At 39.9% G+C, this 18,620-nt stretch overlaps 1 protein-coding gene across 15 annotated transcripts in view; it reads right to left on the reverse strand.

The window, feature by feature from the left end:
* The window catches only part of celf1 (cugbp, Elav-like family member 1), a 57,501-nt gene that overhangs the window by 33,592 nt on the left and 5,289 nt on the right, over positions 1-18,620 (reverse strand). For 5 of the 15 annotated variants that reach the window (XM_080885300.1, XM_080885301.1, XM_080885303.1 and 2 more), the window contains exons 2-3: positions 16,579-16,698; positions 10,537-10,724 (exon numbers count right to left, since the gene is read on the reverse strand). The exons of 1 other annotated variant lie outside the window; for it this stretch is intronic. In XM_080885300.1, coding sequence (XP_080741426.1) covers positions 10,537-10,724; positions 16,579-16,682 — 292 coding nt within the window. In that variant the 5' untranslated portion in view covers positions 16,683-16,698. Of the gene's footprint in view, positions 1-10,536; positions 10,725-12,710; positions 13,091-16,578; positions 16,717-18,620 lie in introns of those variants that run through there. 9 more of the 15 variants (XM_080885294.1, XM_080885291.1, XM_080885298.1 and 6 more) reach the window with 9 other exon arrangements.

The following is an 18,620-nucleotide window of genomic DNA, read 5'->3' on the forward strand; positions in this document are numbered from 1 at the left end:
GGAGCCTATCCCAGCTGTCATAGGGCGAGAGGCGGGGTACACCCTGGACAGGTCGCCAGTCTGTCGCAGGGCTAACACACAGGGACAGACAATCACACAGTGACCAAACACATTATATGTTTCATAAAGTACAGGAACTTCTATATGTTAGTAGTTCTCCAAAAGCCACTCGGACTTGTTCCAATTAAGGACAGATTACAAATGTGTGTTGTAGTCCCCATCACTATAATGGCATAGTCTGGTTATTGAAAAACTTTCACGGGAGCTTCTTAGAAACAGTATAGTAATAGAAGAAATTGGAAAACATCTCAGAACCAAACAGTATACCAGGGTGTCCAAACCTTTTGCAAAGAGGGCCCGATGTGGGGAGGAGAGGTGGGGGCTGACCATTCAGCCTGACATTCTACAAACCATTAACATTAAATGCAAATGAATTATTTAATGACATTTTTATTGCAAATGGCATACTTTTCATTTCTTCACACAGAACGCAAATAAATCTTAACTGTTTTACCAAAATCACTATTGAAAACTTTTGAGAAGGTTAAACATATCCTCCAATAAAAATCCATTCACTGAGATTGTAGAATTCATTCTCCTCAAAAGACTTAACAAATAACTTGCCTGCACTAATGTGAAGGGTGACACTGAGATCTCGATTGCATTAAAAAGGCCAGGTCTGGCTCAGAGACAGTGATTTTGATGCACAAGATGTCATGCTGGTGACTTCTTGCTAAAGTTCATAACCAAGAATGTCTTGCCAAACAAGCTTATCAATTTCTTAGAAATGTTCAAATCTCTTGGAACCTGCTTTCATAAAGCTGGTGGTAAAAGTTGAAAAGCAGGAGCTGTTGGTGCCAAATGTGACACTGAGCGTCACACTGTAGCTTGATGAGCTCCACCTGCAGGTGGTCTGGAGCGTCACCGGGGTTCACGGAGAAAGGAGAGGAAAAACCAGCAAAATCCAGGACACGCTGTTGAAACTCCTCAGCGAGAAATTAGATGTCTGCACGATTCTCCTCATACAGGGAGTGCAGAATTATTAGGCAAATGAGTATTTTGTCCACATCATCCTCTTCATGCATGTTGTCTTACTCCAAGCTGTATAAGCTCGAAAGCCTACTACCAATTAAGCATATTAGGTGATGTGCATCTCTGTAATGAGAAGGGGTGTGGTCTAATGACATCAACACCCTATATCAGGTGTGCATAATTATTAGGCAATGTCCTTTCCTTTGGCAAAATGGGTCAAAAGAAGGACTTGACAGGCTCAGAAAAGTCAAAAATAGTGAGATATCTTGCAGAGGGATGCAGCAGTCTCAAAATTGCAAAGCTTCTGAAGCGTGATCATCGAACAATCAAGCGTTTCATTCAAAATAGTCAACAGGGTCGCAAGAAGCGTGTGGAAAAACCAAGGCGCCAAATAACTGCCCATGAACTGAGAAAAGTCAAGCGTGCAGCTGCCAGGATGCCACTTGCCACCAGTTTGGCCATATTTCAGAGCTGCAACATCACTGGAGTGCCCAAAAGCACAAGGTGTGCAATACTCAGAGACATGGCCAAGGTAAGAAAGGCTGAAAGACGACCACCACTGAACAAGACACACAAGCTGAAACGTCAACACTGGGCCAAGAAATATCTCAAGACTGGTTTTTCTAAGGTTTTATGGACTGATGAAATGAGAGTGAGTCTTGATGGGCCAGATGGATGGGCCCGTGGCTGGATTGGTAAAGGGCAGAGAGCTCCAGTCCGACTCAGACGCCAGCAAGGTGGAGGTGGAGTACTGGTTTGGGCTGGTATCATCAAAGATGAGCTTGTGGGGCCTTTTCGGGTTGAGGATGGAGTCAAGCTCAACTCCCAGTCCTACTGCCAGTTTCTGGAAGACACCTTCTTCAAGCAGTGGTACAGGAAGAAGTCTGCATCCTTCAAGAAAAACATGATTTTCATGCAGGACAATGCTCCATCACACGCGTCCAAGTACTCCACAGCGTGGCTGGCAAGAAAGGGTATAAAAGAAGAAAAACTAATGACATGGCCTCCTTGTTCACCTGATCTGAACCCCATTGAGAACCTGTGGTCCATCATCAAATGTGAGATTTACAAGGAGGGAAAACAGTACACCTCTCTGAACAGTGTCTGGGAGGCTGTGGTTGCTGCTGCACGCAATGTTGATGGTGAACAGATCAAAACACTGACAGAATCCATGGATGGCAGGCTTTTGAGTGTCCTTGCAAAGAAAGGTGGCTATATTGGTCGCTGATTTGTTTTTGTTTTGTTTTTGAATGTCAGAAATGTATATTTGTGAATGTGGAGATGTTATATTGGTTTCACTGGTAAAATAAATAATTGAAATGGGTATATATTTGTTTTTTGTTAAGTTGCCTAATAATTCTGCACAGTAATAGTCACCTGCACACACAGATATCCCCCTAAAATAGCTCAAACTAAAAACAAACTAAAAACTACTTCCAAAAACATTCAGCTTTGATATTAATGAGTTTTTTGGGTTCATTGAGAACATGGTTGTTGTTCAATAATAACATTATTCCTCAAAGATACAACTTGCCTAATAATTCTGCACTCCCTGTATGCACACTGATATTCGCCTGTGGAAAACTGGTGATTTTTATTTCCTATAGCAATGCGAAATTTGCAGTATTGGGCTGCATTTGTGACACAGTCAAGTTAGCTATCATTTGTGAGCCGCAGTGAGGCCAGCCGCCTCCTGTCCACCATATAAATTTTCTTGCACTTTTACAACTGCACCGATTCTCCTTCATTGCTGATCGCAAATGTAAGCTTGCGCAGACATAAAAACAAACATTGCACTGAAAGAGCCTGATTGCATCATATTCAAAAATTCATTAAAAGTCACCCTTAACAGTTGATGTGAAACTTTCAGATTTTTTCTCTCCTCTGGGCCAAGTTTCATCTCAAACTGCTTTCAGGTTTCACGTGTGCTCAAATTTAAAAACTTCAAAGGAATGTGATAACGTCCTGTTAGAAATGTTAGAAAATTATAACATCACATACAAATTTTATTAAAATTCATCTGTGACTGTAAACTAGGGATGGACTGATCCGATATTACGTATCGGTCCACTACTGACCTAAATTACTGGATCGGATATCGGAGAGAAATTCAAAATTTAATCCGATCCATTAAATATCACAAAAGCACCTCACAAAACTTGTCACAACATGACTTAACTTCGTTCATACCCTTACCACGTCGGAGCAGTGTGCGTCACGTGATAGAGCGGCTGTGCGAGACCTCTCGGCGGTCTGGTTGAAGCCTCACTACCAACCCGGCATTTCATCTCCGAGAAAGTGATCCCACAGAGAAGTAAAGCAAGTGTGTAAGTTCATCCCTGAGTGTTTGTAAAGCATTCCTGCATTAAGCTTAACAACCGATATCTCTCTCTCCTGCTGCTACTTCAATCATGAAACTGATCAATGATCAGCTGATCGGCTTTTCTCTTGTTTGTTTTTGGCCCACTTTGCACCAGAAAGAGGAAACCAGCAGCTGAACAACAGCAGCACGTTTAAGCTTGATCAGCTGTTGTTAGAATGTATTTAATATTACTTTCTACTCGAGGATCTTTTTCTACAGCTGACGCTGGTAACTGTGCAGGGGCGGAGCTAGCAAAGTTTAGCCAGGGGGGCCGATAGGGCATTAACAGGGAAAAGGGGGCACAAAGACATACTTTTCTTTCTTATTCTCATTTAAAATGTTGAGCTTTTAATAAATAATTATCTGAATCTTACACCCAAAGTTTTAATCTTATGTAAAATACATAGAAGTCCATTACTGTATATAGTAACTGTTAAGTCTAATATACCCTAGTAAGCTATAGTACTTTTTCCTTTGGGAAGATACCATCTGTGCAGTCTGCAGTTCTGTTGAAGAAAGATGTTGAATCTATTTAATTATTGTAGAAAAATAATTGATTTCTGTGCATTTTTAAAAAAAAATTATTTAATTTATTTATTTTTTTTACACACGTACATTAAATTAAAGTTGATTACGTCATCACGAGGCGGAGGGTGGTTCCCTTTTTTTTTTTTTGCTGGGAGTTGGCAGCCCTATTAGTTAGGTTGTTTGATATTTCTGCTAAGTACTCTTTAAAATACCAGAATAGGAATGATGGTGCAGGTTTAAGTTTATTAGATCAGTGTTGCTGAACTATGAAATATTTTGGGTGCAGTGTATTTTTTGCATACAGGTATAACAGAATAGCTTTAGTGTTGTTGTTTATTTAAACTTGAGTGTAAACTTATACAAAATGCAGCAACATATTAAAAACAGTTTTATTGATTAAAAATACACTATATCGGATTCATATCGGTATCGGCAGATATCCAAATTTATGATATTGTAACGTGCCATCTCTACTGTAAACATGAAATTGTCAGTGGACTACTCCTCTGGGTTACCTTCTCTACACGTGTGCCAGCTTTCATCACAAAATGCTGCAAGATTCCAGAGAAATTAAATTCAACAAGGTTATTTTAATAAACAAAACTTTACAAAAACAAAAATTCTATCTTGGATAGCTGACATGAAATTCTCCATAAATTCCACTCCTCCACAACTCACACTACATGTCTACAACGTTTCAGCTCCAACCATTGCAAATATTTCTCTTTTTCACCTTTATTGGAAAGTGTAGTCAAGACAGACAGCCTTGGAAAACAGCTCACGTGTCCATTAGTTTTAAAGGGCTGGATTAACCTAATCGATTTCTTAGTTAGAGTGGGTGCAACTGCCATTGCCCCAGCAGAAACAGTATTGAAGTCTATCCCAGTTTCCTATCACCCGGCCGTGGATCTCTAGGAACTTGAAGAAACTGGTCAGCTTGACTCCATGGCAGTTACATTGGGTCCAGAGTCTAAAAGAGCAGCTGCCGAGGAAAATAAATAAATAAATGAATAAATAATCCAGCTAGCCTCCATCTTCAACAGGTACAACATCCTGGACAAGCAAGAATTCCCTCCACTTGCAACGGACCTCCTCCTATGCTCTCACTCGTAACCATCACCCAGTTGTGAAATAGTGCACTCAGGATTGTTCTGCCTGGTCTGCAGATCATCTAAAGGTGAGTAGAGCAGCCCCATCTCATTAATCTCCGGCCACAGGTTCTCCCTCAGATAGGTCTACACACATCATCTAGCATCTCCGAAAAGTCTCTCTAAACCCTATCTATCCAAGGCGCCATAGTCTTGGACATTTTAGAGAATTTTCTTGGCAGACACAGGCACAAATGATATTCCAAAACAGCAGTCCACGATACTGAAATGCACGCTTCTGCATCTTTTTGACACAGTAAAAAAACCTCTGCAATAGCGTTTTTATCTCTGACCCCACTCACACCTGTGGCCGTGGAATGGGGCAATAAAGCAAGGTGCTCAACTCCACACCTGGTTTTCCTCCATCTCTATTGGCTTGATTTTGTTCTTAACAGAAATGTGGATGAAATCTGGAGAGTACGGTCTATTTGGTGAATTATGCCCTCCCACTTATGATTGTTTAATTCCTTCCAGAGAAAGTGGGCAGGGTGGAGGTTTGCCTGTAATGTTTAACAGTTTAAATGCTCACCTATTAAGGTTGATAAAGTCTGTAGCTTTCAGGTGCTGCTTTTTAAAGCATAAAACACCTCCAAAATTTTGTTTTCTAAATCGTCAATAGTATTTTTATGTAATCATATTATTTTTGCTGGGGATTTTATCATTTATGTTAATGATCTTACTTGTTTCCCTTATCTTAATCCATTATCCCCAGAATAATGAAGTCTTTTGGTTTTAAACAGCATGTTGTTGGACCTACACATAACCATGGACATACTTTAGATGTTTGGGGAGGGTTTTGTTGTTGTTGTTGTTTTAAAAACACCTGACTTCAGTATTAACTCTATATTTTAAAACTGATTTGTTTATTTCTGGCCATTTATGTATTTAATTAGATCATGTTTCTTCTTTCTGTTTTCCAGGTGAACAGACAAATGAGGCCATGGTAGTACACTAACAGCATTTTAGTGAAGAGAAAAAAACCCAATGAAATGTCTGTGAAGGTTCTCAGTCATCCAGGTCACGGTAGTCTAAGGAGCTTGGAAAGAAAAGCATCTGGACTTCTTTAAGTTTCTTGAAGACATTTCACCTTTCATCTGAGAAAGAAGCCATCTATGTCCACTATGAACGACCATTTTAGAACAGAGGGGGTGGCTTACGACACCAACTGTCTGGTATCTATAATCCAGGGTTGAGATCCTTCCCAAACGCTGTTGCTCTGGGATGAGAAGTGAAAATGTCTTCAACAAACTCCAGAAAAGTCCAGACACTTTTGTTTCTAAGTCCCTTAAAATCTATGGTGAAGAGAAACCCCTTCACAACACGAACCAAATGAACAACACTCTCCAGGAGGAAGGTGTATCGCTATCCAAATCTACCATAAAGAGACTGCATGAAAGTAAATACAGAGGGTTCACTGCAAGGTGCAAGCCACTCATAAGCTTCAAAAATTGAAAGGCTAGATTGGACTGCTAAAAAACAACTAAAAAGCCAGCACATCTCTGAAAAACATTCCTTGGACAGATGAGACCAAGATCAACTTCTATGAGAATGATGACAAGAAAAAAAGTATGAAGAAGATGCAGTTCATGATCCAAAGTATACCACATCATCTGTAAAACACAGCAGAGACAGTGTGATGGCTTGGGCGTGCATGGCTGCAGTGGCACTTGGACACTAGTTTTTAATGATGATGTGACTATGGCAGAAGCAGCTGAATTAATTCGGAGGTGTTCAGAGACAGACCGTCTGTTCGAATCCAGCTAAATGCAAACTAAAGTTTGCTGAAGTCAAACTGATTGGCCAGAAGTTTATTAAGGTAAAGAAGTGAAATAGTCCAAGTCAGTCACCTGATCTTAACCCAAATAATTATGCATTTCACTAGTTAAACACTAAACTTCAGACAAAGAGTCTCACAAACAAACAGCAAATGAAAGCTGCTGCAATAAAGGCCTGGTAGAGCATTAAAGAGGAAGAAACCCAGCATCTGGTGATGTCCATGAGTTCAAAACCTCAGGCTGTCATTCCCAGCAAAGGGCTTTCAACCAAGTATTAGAAATTAACATTTTATTTTCAGTTATTTAATTCATTCAATTAGTTTTAAGCCCGTGAAATGAAAAGATTGTGTTAAAATGTGTTTTATTTTCTCACATTTTTATACAATCTTTTTGTTCAACTCACTAAATTCAGGCTGAAATTTGAACTTCAACTGCATCTGAGCAGAACAACAGTTTAAAAAAAAAGTTGCCTCTGTCCAAATATTTATGGACCAACTATTTCTCAACATTAATTACTGCTAATAAGCACAGCCAGAGAGTTCTTTAACACAGCGGACCGTCTCTTAAATAACACAAATTTTAATCAGATTCAAAGTGGGAAGTTAACTTTAACTTTATGAATTTTAAACCTATTTTAAGGATAAAATTAAACCCATAAAATACAAAACATTAGCCCCTGATGCTTTTATCAGTGTCACCTACCCTACCCCTACAGTAACATTTTATCTTCATTTATACCAACCTCTTTAGATGAGCTTTTAAATACTGTGACTGACATTGACACAACAATCAACCATCACATTTTGATAGAGAGGCATGGGTTAGTATATCTGGGACAGCTCTGCAATGGTTAAGATAATTTCAGAAAAATTGCAAATTTTCTGTTTCCACTAGTGACCAAGGGTCACTGAATTGGAGTCCCCCATAATTCCAACTAGAGATGGACCGATCCGATATTACGTATCGGTATCGGTCCGATACCGATCCGATATTACGTATCGGTATCGGTCCGATACTGACCTAAATTACTGGATCGGATATCGGAGAAAAATAAAAAATGTAATCCGATCCATTAAATATCACGAAAGCACCTCACAAAACTTGCAACACGCCGTAACTCACCTCAGAACGTTAGCACGTCGGAGCAGTATGCATCACGTGATAGAGCGGCTGTGGCATGCGGGACCTGTTGGTGGTCTGGATAGCATTTGGAGCTTCGCTAGCAACCCGGCATTTCATCTCCGACAAAGTTATCCCGAGAGAAGTAAAGCAAGTGTGTAAGTCCATCTCTGAATGTAAAGCATTCCTCCGTTAAGCTTAACAAGCGACTGCCTCTTCTGGCTGCTACTTCAATCATGAAACTGCTTAACGATCAGCTGATCAGCTTTTCTGTCACGAGTCCGTGTCTCTAGTTTGCTTTTGGCCCACTTTGCACCAGAAAGAGGAAACCAGCGGCTGAACAACAGCAGCACGTTTAAGCTTGATCAGCTGTTGTTAGAATGTATTTAATATTACTTTCTACTCGAGGATCTTTTTCTACGTAGCTGACGGCTGGTAACTGTGCAGGGACGGATCTAGCAAAGTTTAGCCAGGGGGGCCGATAGGGCATTAACAGGGAAAAGGGGGCACAAAGACATACTTTTCTTTCTTATTCTCATTTAAAATGTCGAGCTTTTAATAAATAATTATCTGACACCCAAAGTTTTAATTTGATGTAAAATGAATAGAAGTCAATTACTGTATATAGTGACTATTAAGTCTAATATATATACCCTAGTAAGCTATAGTACTTTTTCCTTTGGGAAGGTACCATCTGTGCAGTCTGCAATTTTGTTGAAGAAAGATGTTGAATCTATTTAATATTTCTTGAAAAATAATTGATTTCTGTGCATTTTTTTTCACACTGCATCAAATTAAGGTTGATTACGTCGATTAAGCATCATGAGGTGGAGTGTGAGGGGTGGTTCCCTATTTTTTATTTATTTATTTTTGTTGTTGCTGGGAGTTGGAACCCTATTAGTTAGGTTGCTTAATATTTACGCTAAGTACTCTTTAAAATACCAGAATAGGGAGGATGGTGTAGGTTTAAGTTTATTACATTGATCAGTATTGCTGAACTATGAAATATTTTTTTTTGCATACAGGTATAACAGAATAGCTTTAGTGTAGTTGTTGTTTTAAACTTGAGTATGAACTTATACAAAATGCAGCAAGATATTTAAAAAACAGTTTTGTTGATTAAAAAACACTATATCGGATTCATATCGGTATCGGCAGATATCCAAATTTATGATATCGGTATCGGTATCGGACATAAAATTCATATCGCGATCTAATTTGAAGCATGTGCGGTAACAATATATATCGCGATATATTCTTTTCTTCTGTATAACGTATTTTCCACACTATAAGGACTTAAAATCCTTTAATATTCTCAAAAATCGAGAGTGTGCCTTATGTATGAATTCTGGTTGTGCTTACTGACCTCGAACAGATTTTGGCTGCAGAAATCTGTTAAAAATGTTTTAGTACAACTTTGGTAAGCAGCACTGCTTGATGGATCGTCAGAGCATTACAGCTGCCGTAGGGAGGAGCTTCGCGGAGTAATCTGGGTCCAAAACTCCGTCCCCTTCAGGTCCCAAAGTCAAACCAACACTAAGAGTTAAAAACGGTCTAAATTCTTTCATCTTTAATTAAATCATCAGCGTTGCTGCTTTACCAGGTGTAACAATTAAGTTTAACATCCAGGCATCCATGAAAACAGAATTTCTTAAATTTAACGGAGTTAGAAGTTAGCAGGAAGTTAGCTCGCTAGTTTCCACCTAAACATTTCATAGCATGTTCTGACTGAGAGATTTTTGAAACTAATTCAAACGTACAGCTCTGCTATCACTTCCAACATAAATGAAGACAGAAAACTAAACAGCAGCGGCGTTTGCAGGGTTACTGAAGTTGGACTAGCTGGTATATAATGTTGTGCTACGTGATTGCTAGCGACACAGCTATGTTAGCATAACATTAGCACAGTGAAGCTGGAGGATGAACGCCAACTTTTTTTCCACTCATTAAAAGTTAACGTGAGGGATTCTGGTGGTCAGGGACAAATGCAATCGCATAGCAGGATGCTGTACACGGGCCAAACTTCAGTCAGGAGAACAACTGAGATTATTCATCCACAATACGAGGTTAGTCATTAATATACTGCAACAACATGGGAACAGAGCAGCTGTGAGAGAATTCAACATTAATGAATCAATGTTACGGAAGTGGAGGAAGCGCAGTTTTTGGCTTTCCCCATATTTCAACAGTGCTTCATCTCTTTGCTGTGACTGTCGCCATAATTTGCAGATGATAATGGTTGTAGCCGCTGCGATGCTTTCGACCAAAACAGGCGCAGCTTGATGACATCATCAACATACGCTATCGCGATAGAGCGATATAGTCAAAATCTCTATCGTTGGCCAAATTTATATCGTTTATATCGTATATCGTTTATATTGCCCACCCCTACTGCAGCCCATTTAGTTTGAACAAATTGTGTTTGTAATTGTGACAAAGAAGTTACATTTAAGGGTGACATATTAGACTACTACAGGTTCAGAATGAATACAGCTGTTGCATTATGCCTCTCTCATCTGGATATTTGCTGTTTCTTAATGACCTTATGTGAGTATAACTACATGCCGCCGACCTTTGCTCTGCGGTGGATTCTGGCTGCGGTCTCGGAGAACATTAATCTCGTAGACTGCTCCATAAGGTTCAAACAGTTCACGAAGCTGCTCTTCCGACCAAGACCGGGGAATCTGTCCAACAAACATTTTAATGGCATCAATATCTGGTTGGTCAGGGTGGTCCAGGGACCCATTCATCTTCTTCCCACTAGAAAGACAGACAACCGTCCATTAAATTGGAGCTAGAAACAAACTTAAAAGTATGCATTAAACAATAGTGTACATGTACAACATTTATCGATTAGGGTCTGACAGAAAGTGGCTATGGTCACATTTTCACACATTTCTCTAAAATCACCTCTGATTAGGAGCATAAATGACTGATTGTGGTTTTTACTGATTAATTCTATGAATACTCACGAAAGGGACACAAAATATGTTAATTGAATTAATTTCACTTTAATTTTACTCATCTAGCACCAAATCACAACAGCAGTCATCTCAAGGCGCTTAGGGCATTCGCCTCTTTGTTAGATACACTTGATCAACGACACATTAATGCAAATAACTAGTGAGCCAATCACATGGTAGCAACTCAATGCATTCCAGCATGTAGACAGAGTCGAGATGATGCACTGAAGTTCAAACCAGGCAACAGAATGGTGAGGAAAAGTTATTTAAGTGACTTAATGTGGACGGTTTTTGATGCTGCTGTTCTAAGTATTTCAGATACTGCTAATTTGCTCAATCAGCTCTCTAAGTTATAGAGAATGGTCTAAAAATTTTAAATATCCAGTGAGCGGCAGTTTTGTGGGTGAAAATTTCTTGTTTATGCCTGAGATCGGAGCAGAATAGTCAGGCTGCTTCAATCTGATACGAAGCCAACATTAATTCAATAACAAGCCCACTAAGGTAAACAACCGTGATATTAAGAAGTCCATCTGTGAACACATAACACGCCTAATCTTGGAAGAAATGGGTTACAGCAGCGGAAAACCATGCCAGGTGCCACTCCTATCAGATAAGAACAAAACAAGAACAAGGAAACTGAAGCAATTCTAATGGTCTGTTGAGTCAATGTCTGCTGTGAACGGTAGGGTCAGAATTTGGTGTAAACAACATGAAAACATTAATCAGTCCTGCTTTGTATCATCCACTCAGGCTGGTGGCAGGGCAGCGGTGTGGAGGATATATTCCTCGTCTCAACCGAGTATTGTTTGAAAGAAAGTGCTTTTTTCAGTCTGAAGACCAGAAGCTGCTGCTGGCCTTCTACCACTCCTCAGTGGAGGGCATGCTCTCTTACTGCCTGGGAGTTTGGTACACAGGGGCCAATACTGAGAGCAGGAAGGCTGCACAGAGGGTTATTAACAATGCCCCAAAAGGCAGCCCTCTGCCAGCCCTGGAGGCCATTGCCAGATCCTCCTGTCTCAGGAAAAACAGGGTCATCACAGGGGACCTTGCACGCTGCCCACCCATTTTACACGCTGCCCTGTGGGGCTTTTTCCTATCCTGAATATTTATTATTACTTATTAATTAATGCATAAGTACTTCTTATGTGATTTCAAATGGAATAAGCGATAGAACACTCAATTACTAAAATAATCAAAGCACTACAGATTATTACCTGTACTAGCCTTACAATGCACTAAGGAATTTTTAATGTCTAATTAAGCTGCGCTGGCTTTTGCGATCTCACACCATCTTTATCAGGTTATGTACAGAAAAGTTCAGGCTGCACTATGCCAGTAACATACACATAGTGGACTCCTGCTTAAATACAAATTCCATTATTGACAATAATCTGGACTTTTTTTCCAGGGAAGACTTTTTGCTGAAATTTTAAGGAACCCATGTAGTGAAAGACCTACAAGCTCGTTTTTTTTGTTAAACAGAATGCATATTTGATGGAGCGCATAATTAGTTTTTTTTAAGTATTTATTTTTTAACTCTTTCACTATAAAAGGAAATACAGCTTTAAATAAAAGCATATACATAGACTGCCGACACAAACACTGAATGTCTTGTATATATATATAACAAAAAAAAAAAAGATGTTGAAATCGGGACTTCTGAGGAATTTCACTATCTTGTAGTACACATATTTATTGCTAAATGTACACTCCACTACAATTCTTTCCAGCTGACTTCAAGAGGCACCTGGAATAATGAACCTGGCTAGGAAGGGTTACTTACACAGGACTAGCATTTAAAGAGCAATGGTCCACCATCATCTCTGGGAGAAAATCCAGCTTAAAAGAAGCCATGCTGATAAAACCTGTATCTTTCTTCTTCTTCAGCACAATGGAAGTAAACTCACAAGGCGATCAGAAGGTAGAGGCAAACTCCAGATTGCACACTTGCTGTTAAGTCCCCGAGGACTGGTGTCATAGGGCAGCAGTGTGCAAAAAACCAGAGGGAAAAAAATAAACCAATCCACATGAAAACCCGTGTGTTTGAACACAAAAACAAACCAAAAAAAAAAAATCAAGTAAAGGGACACTTATGTTTGAGATGAAAGAAGAACAAAAACGTCAGAGACAAACTGGCAGGCCTTCAGGTTAGCTTACCAGGCTCTGGGACAGAGACTAAAAACTGCATGTAGTTCATGGAAACAGAGGGATGCTGGGATAACTGGGACTAGAGTGCGTAATAGCCATATGAATGACCACAATCAAAGTGCTGATGATCCAGGGCCTTTGTGAACATTTCTCCTAGGCCAGCAAATCTGGCTGCAGCGTCAGATAAACAAGGTGTCAGATTGATGGTGATAAGGCCCAGTGGTCAGAGGGAATGAAAAGGGGAGTGAATAGTACTCCCCAGCCAGCAGCTAATCCCTGGACTAGTTACACCAAGAGTAACAATTAGGTTCCGGCCTGAGGGGCCCGTGTTTTCGCTGTTGTCTTACATGCTGCACAGGTCTGTGTGTGATTTTTGTGTGTAAAGATATACATGAACCAATATCAAATAACGCCTTTGTGTGTGCAGCCTAAACTCACAGCTACACACAAACAATTAAGTTCACCAAGGGTTACACTGGAAAATAATTATATCAAGGGACATACAGTTTACTGACATGTTATAATTTAATATAAAAACATGCTTTGGCCCACGTAAGTCCTCAACAAAGAAACAAAAAAAAGACACTGTTAGTTGAGCACAACTATATTAATACAGTGACAAACAAACCAGGCAATAATTTACTACAAATTAAAAAAAAATAAACAGACCGAATCTGCAAAAGGCAGCATTTGACCTCTGTGCCTTCATTTCGACACAATGTAAGACAGTACACATTTTCCTCCACTGTCTAAAAGACAAATTGGATCAGATTAAAACACACCCGTCTGTTATTCCTTACATATGCTGCACTCTGCATGGGCGTCTTCACTTTTCCCCTCCAGCAAGGCACAGTGCCTTTGTTTACATACGCACACGGCGTTGACGCAGAACGAGAAGAGCAAAAGTGGATCGTTGAATGAAATGGATGAACCAGAACTGGTTTGTAAAAATGCTGCAACTTCAGTGGTGTGGAACTGGTTTAGCTTTCGTCCGTCAGATACACAACAAAGCACTATTTTTGGTAGAGCATGCTACCGGGCCGTCGTTATTACCGTGTTGTTTTGGAAAATACGGTGCACTTAAAATCGTCCTTTGATTTTTCTGAAAGTCGACAGAGCCCCTTATAATCCCGTGTGCCTTATGTATGAACTCTGGTTGTGTTTACTGACCTCGAAACGATTTTATGTAAAGTATTTTGTCTTGTGTCAATTATATCGTCAGTTATATCGTTACCGCAAATTTTCAAATGTATATCGTGATAAATATTTTTGGTCATATCACCCTGCTCTACTGGAGAGAAGATAAGATAACCTTTATTAGTCCCACACGTGGGAAATTTGTTTTGTCACAGCAGGAAGTGGACAGTGCAAAAGAACCCACGAAAACACAGGAGAACATGCAAAATCCACACAGAAAGATGATGGTGGAATTAGGACTGGGCGATATATCGAGTTTTTAAATATATCGATATATTTTTATACGAGACATGAGATGTGACAATATCGTTTATATCGATATAGTCTATGTTACATAATAATTATACTTGTGGAACCGCAAGTTTGCCTCTCTTTCGTCCACTTTTGTCTCTACGCTGCGTTACTCTGCCTCGCCTCTCTCCTTCACTGGACACAACTCCACCTCCCCCATCGCTTCACCCGCAGGCAACGACAAGATGGAGACGGCAGCTATCAAAGAGGAGCTGGTCGATAAAAAAGAAAACGTTTGGAGATTACTATTTTAGTGCTGCACCGTTACTCTCGTTAAAATGATACCATAACACCATAACCGTATTAACGCGGCAAATCTCCGTTAACGAGTTACCGCGGAATGCCCCATGCGTGGAGCGTCAACACGTTAGCGTCGCGGTTAGCGTCAGCGGTTAGCGTCAGCGGTTACCTCGTTAATGTGTTGACGCCGTGCAGCTAGCACTACTAGTATTTTCACCTCTCCAAAAGTTGATTCTGTTCATCTGGACGTAGCGTTTTGTGGGAGAAAGGTTTCGTCACTCATCCAAGTGACTTTAAATTTGCATAATGACTGAAACCAGCCCACTGAAGGAACAATGGGCTGGGAGGTCAGTTCCTTAATCATAATTATGCAAATTCTCATGACCATTGATCAACAACCACTGACCAAAACCCACTGATCAATGGCCATGAGTCCCATTCACAGAGAGCTGGGGAATGGCTGCAATCACAGCATTGTAAGATGGTGACAGATGTACCCTTAGGCCCCCTCCTCCATTCAGAGATGGTCTTTCCCTTTTCACGTAAATGGCCTCCTTGACTCCGCCCTCAAACCAGCGTTAAAGGTGTGAGCATCACAGCAGATTCCTTTGTGTCAAAATAACTGAGGGTAAAATACAGAAAAATATGAAGGCGGTTTTCTTGGTCAGCTTTGATGTGCATAATTAATATGAGATAATAAATGTGTGATTTCAACAAACTGTGAGTATATCTGAAGTGCTTGTATTAATGGGTGTGAATCAGTGAATGAGGCATAATAAAGCACTTTGAGCGAAAATATGACAATATATAATGATGCCCTTTCTTTTTTACTTTATCTGTGACTTAAATGCTGTGATATTTACATTAGTTATTACGACAGGCTAGCTGAACATAAGGATTCCTATCAGGCCATGATGATTTGATCTTATTTGCAGCAAATATTGGTTTGCTGCTTTATAGATTATTTGTGCAGTTCTGATGTGGACCAGATCTTTAAAGCATTTAATTTGACAAAAAGTGGATTTGATGGTTCTATGCAAAAATAATAAATACACCAATACACCTTAATAATTTAACGCTGGTATCAGATTTTATATTATTCAGATTAGATTAGATGAAACTTTATTAATTCCTTGGGTGGGTTCCTCCGGGAAATTTTATTTGCGTTATATTCATGCAGTTGTGCATATTCACGCAACTTACTTAATTACAGCTTAGATTAAGAGTCTTTACCGCACTTTGTTGTCATTTACATTAGTGCTGCTTTATCGCTTTTCTGTGTTCTTAGTTTACTGTGTGTACACACATACATGCATGCAAACACACAAGAGAAGAAGAAAAGACAGAGATGAGTTGAAGGTGACACTATCAAGACGGTAGACAGTAACTTGTTATCTTAAGTGCAAAAAATGCAAAGTTAATGTAATGACAGACATTGAGAGAGAGAGAGAGAGGTGAAAGAAAGGTGAGAAAAAGTTGAAAAGAACGGTGCTTCTGATGAAACTTTTCCAAACAGTGGTTTGGACATCGACCACAAACTATTGCAAACAAGGAAACGGCAACAGCAACTGTGAAATGTGTCCAACTGGTGCATCTTTTGCTCTTAGCTTCCTCTAACTATGTTAGCTAGTCTTCATTAGCAACCAGTGCATTTTTGCTAATGTGGACTTTTGGATGCAGAGTAGTTATGGTGCTCCATATCCACACACACACACACACACACACACACACACACACACACACACACACACACACACACACACACACACACTTACCCCCTCAGTTCCAGGTTGGGGCCTTCCACGGTAGCAAGGACATGTGAGGGCAGACCAGTGTGTTCTTGAGACACATACAGTGTTTCAGGGTCAAGGCTATCCATCCAAGGCCTAGTAGTACTAGTAAAACACAAACCCACACATACACACAAGAGACACATCAGGACAAGACACAAAAGAAACCAATTACAAACACAAGGCTCTAGGAGTTCGGCCAATTTGGTCGCGTTTAGAGGGCCGCTTAGAGCTGCTTAGAGGGCTGCTGAAGCACCGCCACACCAACTCCGTGCTGCTGCTCCATATCGTGGTCTAAACCAATGAGAGATAGTCAATAGCAGAACCTCTCAGATGTTGATGCCCAAGGTAAGATGTTCAGATACTGAGATCTTCAGTTCGAAGTCTTTGAGGCACTTTTAATTTGGACTTCATTTTATATATCTTGAGACATTTTAAGTTTAAATTTCAGCTCAGTGAAGCACTTTAAGCACAGGAACATTTTCATTACCGTATTCTTCGGACTATAAGGCGCACTTAATATCCTTTCGTTTCTGTTTTTTTTTTTTTTATGTGCATTAAAGCTATATAAACATTTTACAGTGCAAATGCAAATTCCTTGCTGACAGTTTAACCAAAAGGCATTTCCAGTGGAAACTGGCCGACACATCCTCAGCATAACCATGTATAATATCCACAAAACTTAAAAAGAGGTTATACACACACACACACAATGCACAAGGCTCCCGACTACGGCAGCCGTAATGCTACGACAATCCATCAAGCGGTGCGGCTTCGTAGCTTAGCAAAGTTGTACTAAAACATTTTTGACAGATTTTTCAGCGCCGTGTTCATAAAATCAGTTCGGTAATAACGACGGCCCGCTTGCATGCTCTACCAAAAAATGTGCTTTGTTGTGTATCTGACGGACGAAAGCCAAACCAGTTCCGCACCACTGAAGCTGCAGCATTTTTACAAACCAATTCTGGTTCACCTGTTTCATTCAACGATCCACTTTCGCCCCTTCTCATTCACTGTCGCCGCCATGTGCGTATGAAAACAAAGGCACTGCGCATGCGCGTTTTACCCATATTCTATCGCGATATTTCATTGTATTATCATTGCCTCACATTATACCGGTATTACTGTTGAACAATATGATATGGCCCAGCCCTACTGGAGCCTCACAGATTAATATGCGCTTCAACATAATATTACCATATTGTGTGTGTATAGGGACCTCAAAATGGCACCTGTTAAGAGACATGCTGCTGTGACAGAATTTAACATTAATGAATCAATGGTACAGAAGTGGAGGAATGAGTTGAGTAAAGTTTGACTTATCTGACTGTTTGGTTTCATGCGCCTTATTATCTGGTGCACTTTAGGGTCCAAAAAATATGGTAACTTATCTTTCTTGTAGAAATGTGCTCCAAATAAAGAACAAGATTGTTAGTTAATCCTTTACAAATCAATGTTGCCAGTATGGACTAGAGATGGCACGATACCACTTTTTTTATGTCCGATACCGATATCATAAATTTGGATATCTGCCGATACCGATATGAATCCGATATAGTGTTTTTTAATCAACAAAACTGTTTTTAAATATCTTGCTGCATTTTGTATAAGTTCATACTCAAGTTTAAAACAACAACTACACTAAAGCTATTCTGTTATACCTGTATGCAAAAAAAAAAATATTTCATAGTTCAGCAATACTGATCAATCTAATAAACTTAAACCTACACCATCCTCCCTATTCTGGTATTTTAAAGAGTACTTAGCGTAAATATTAAGCAACCTAACTAATAGGGTTCCAACTCCCAGCAACAACAAAAATAAATAAATAAAAGAAGAAAGTGTACTTTATTGGTCCCCGTGGGGAAAATCCCTCTCTGCATTTAACCCATTCACTCAGTGAAGCAGTGGGCAGCCATTGGGCGCCCGGGGAGCAGTGTGTAGGGACGGTACCTTGCTCAGGGGTACCTCAGGGTAGCTGTTCAGGGGAATCGAACCCCCGACCTTCCGATCATGGGGCCACCACT

Source organism: Rhamphochromis sp. 'chilingali', assembly GCF_963969265.1.
Source record: "Rhamphochromis sp. 'chilingali' genome assembly, chromosome: 6".
Lineage (NCBI taxonomy): Eukaryota > Metazoa > Chordata > Actinopteri > Cichliformes > Cichlidae > Rhamphochromis > Rhamphochromis sp. 'chilingali'.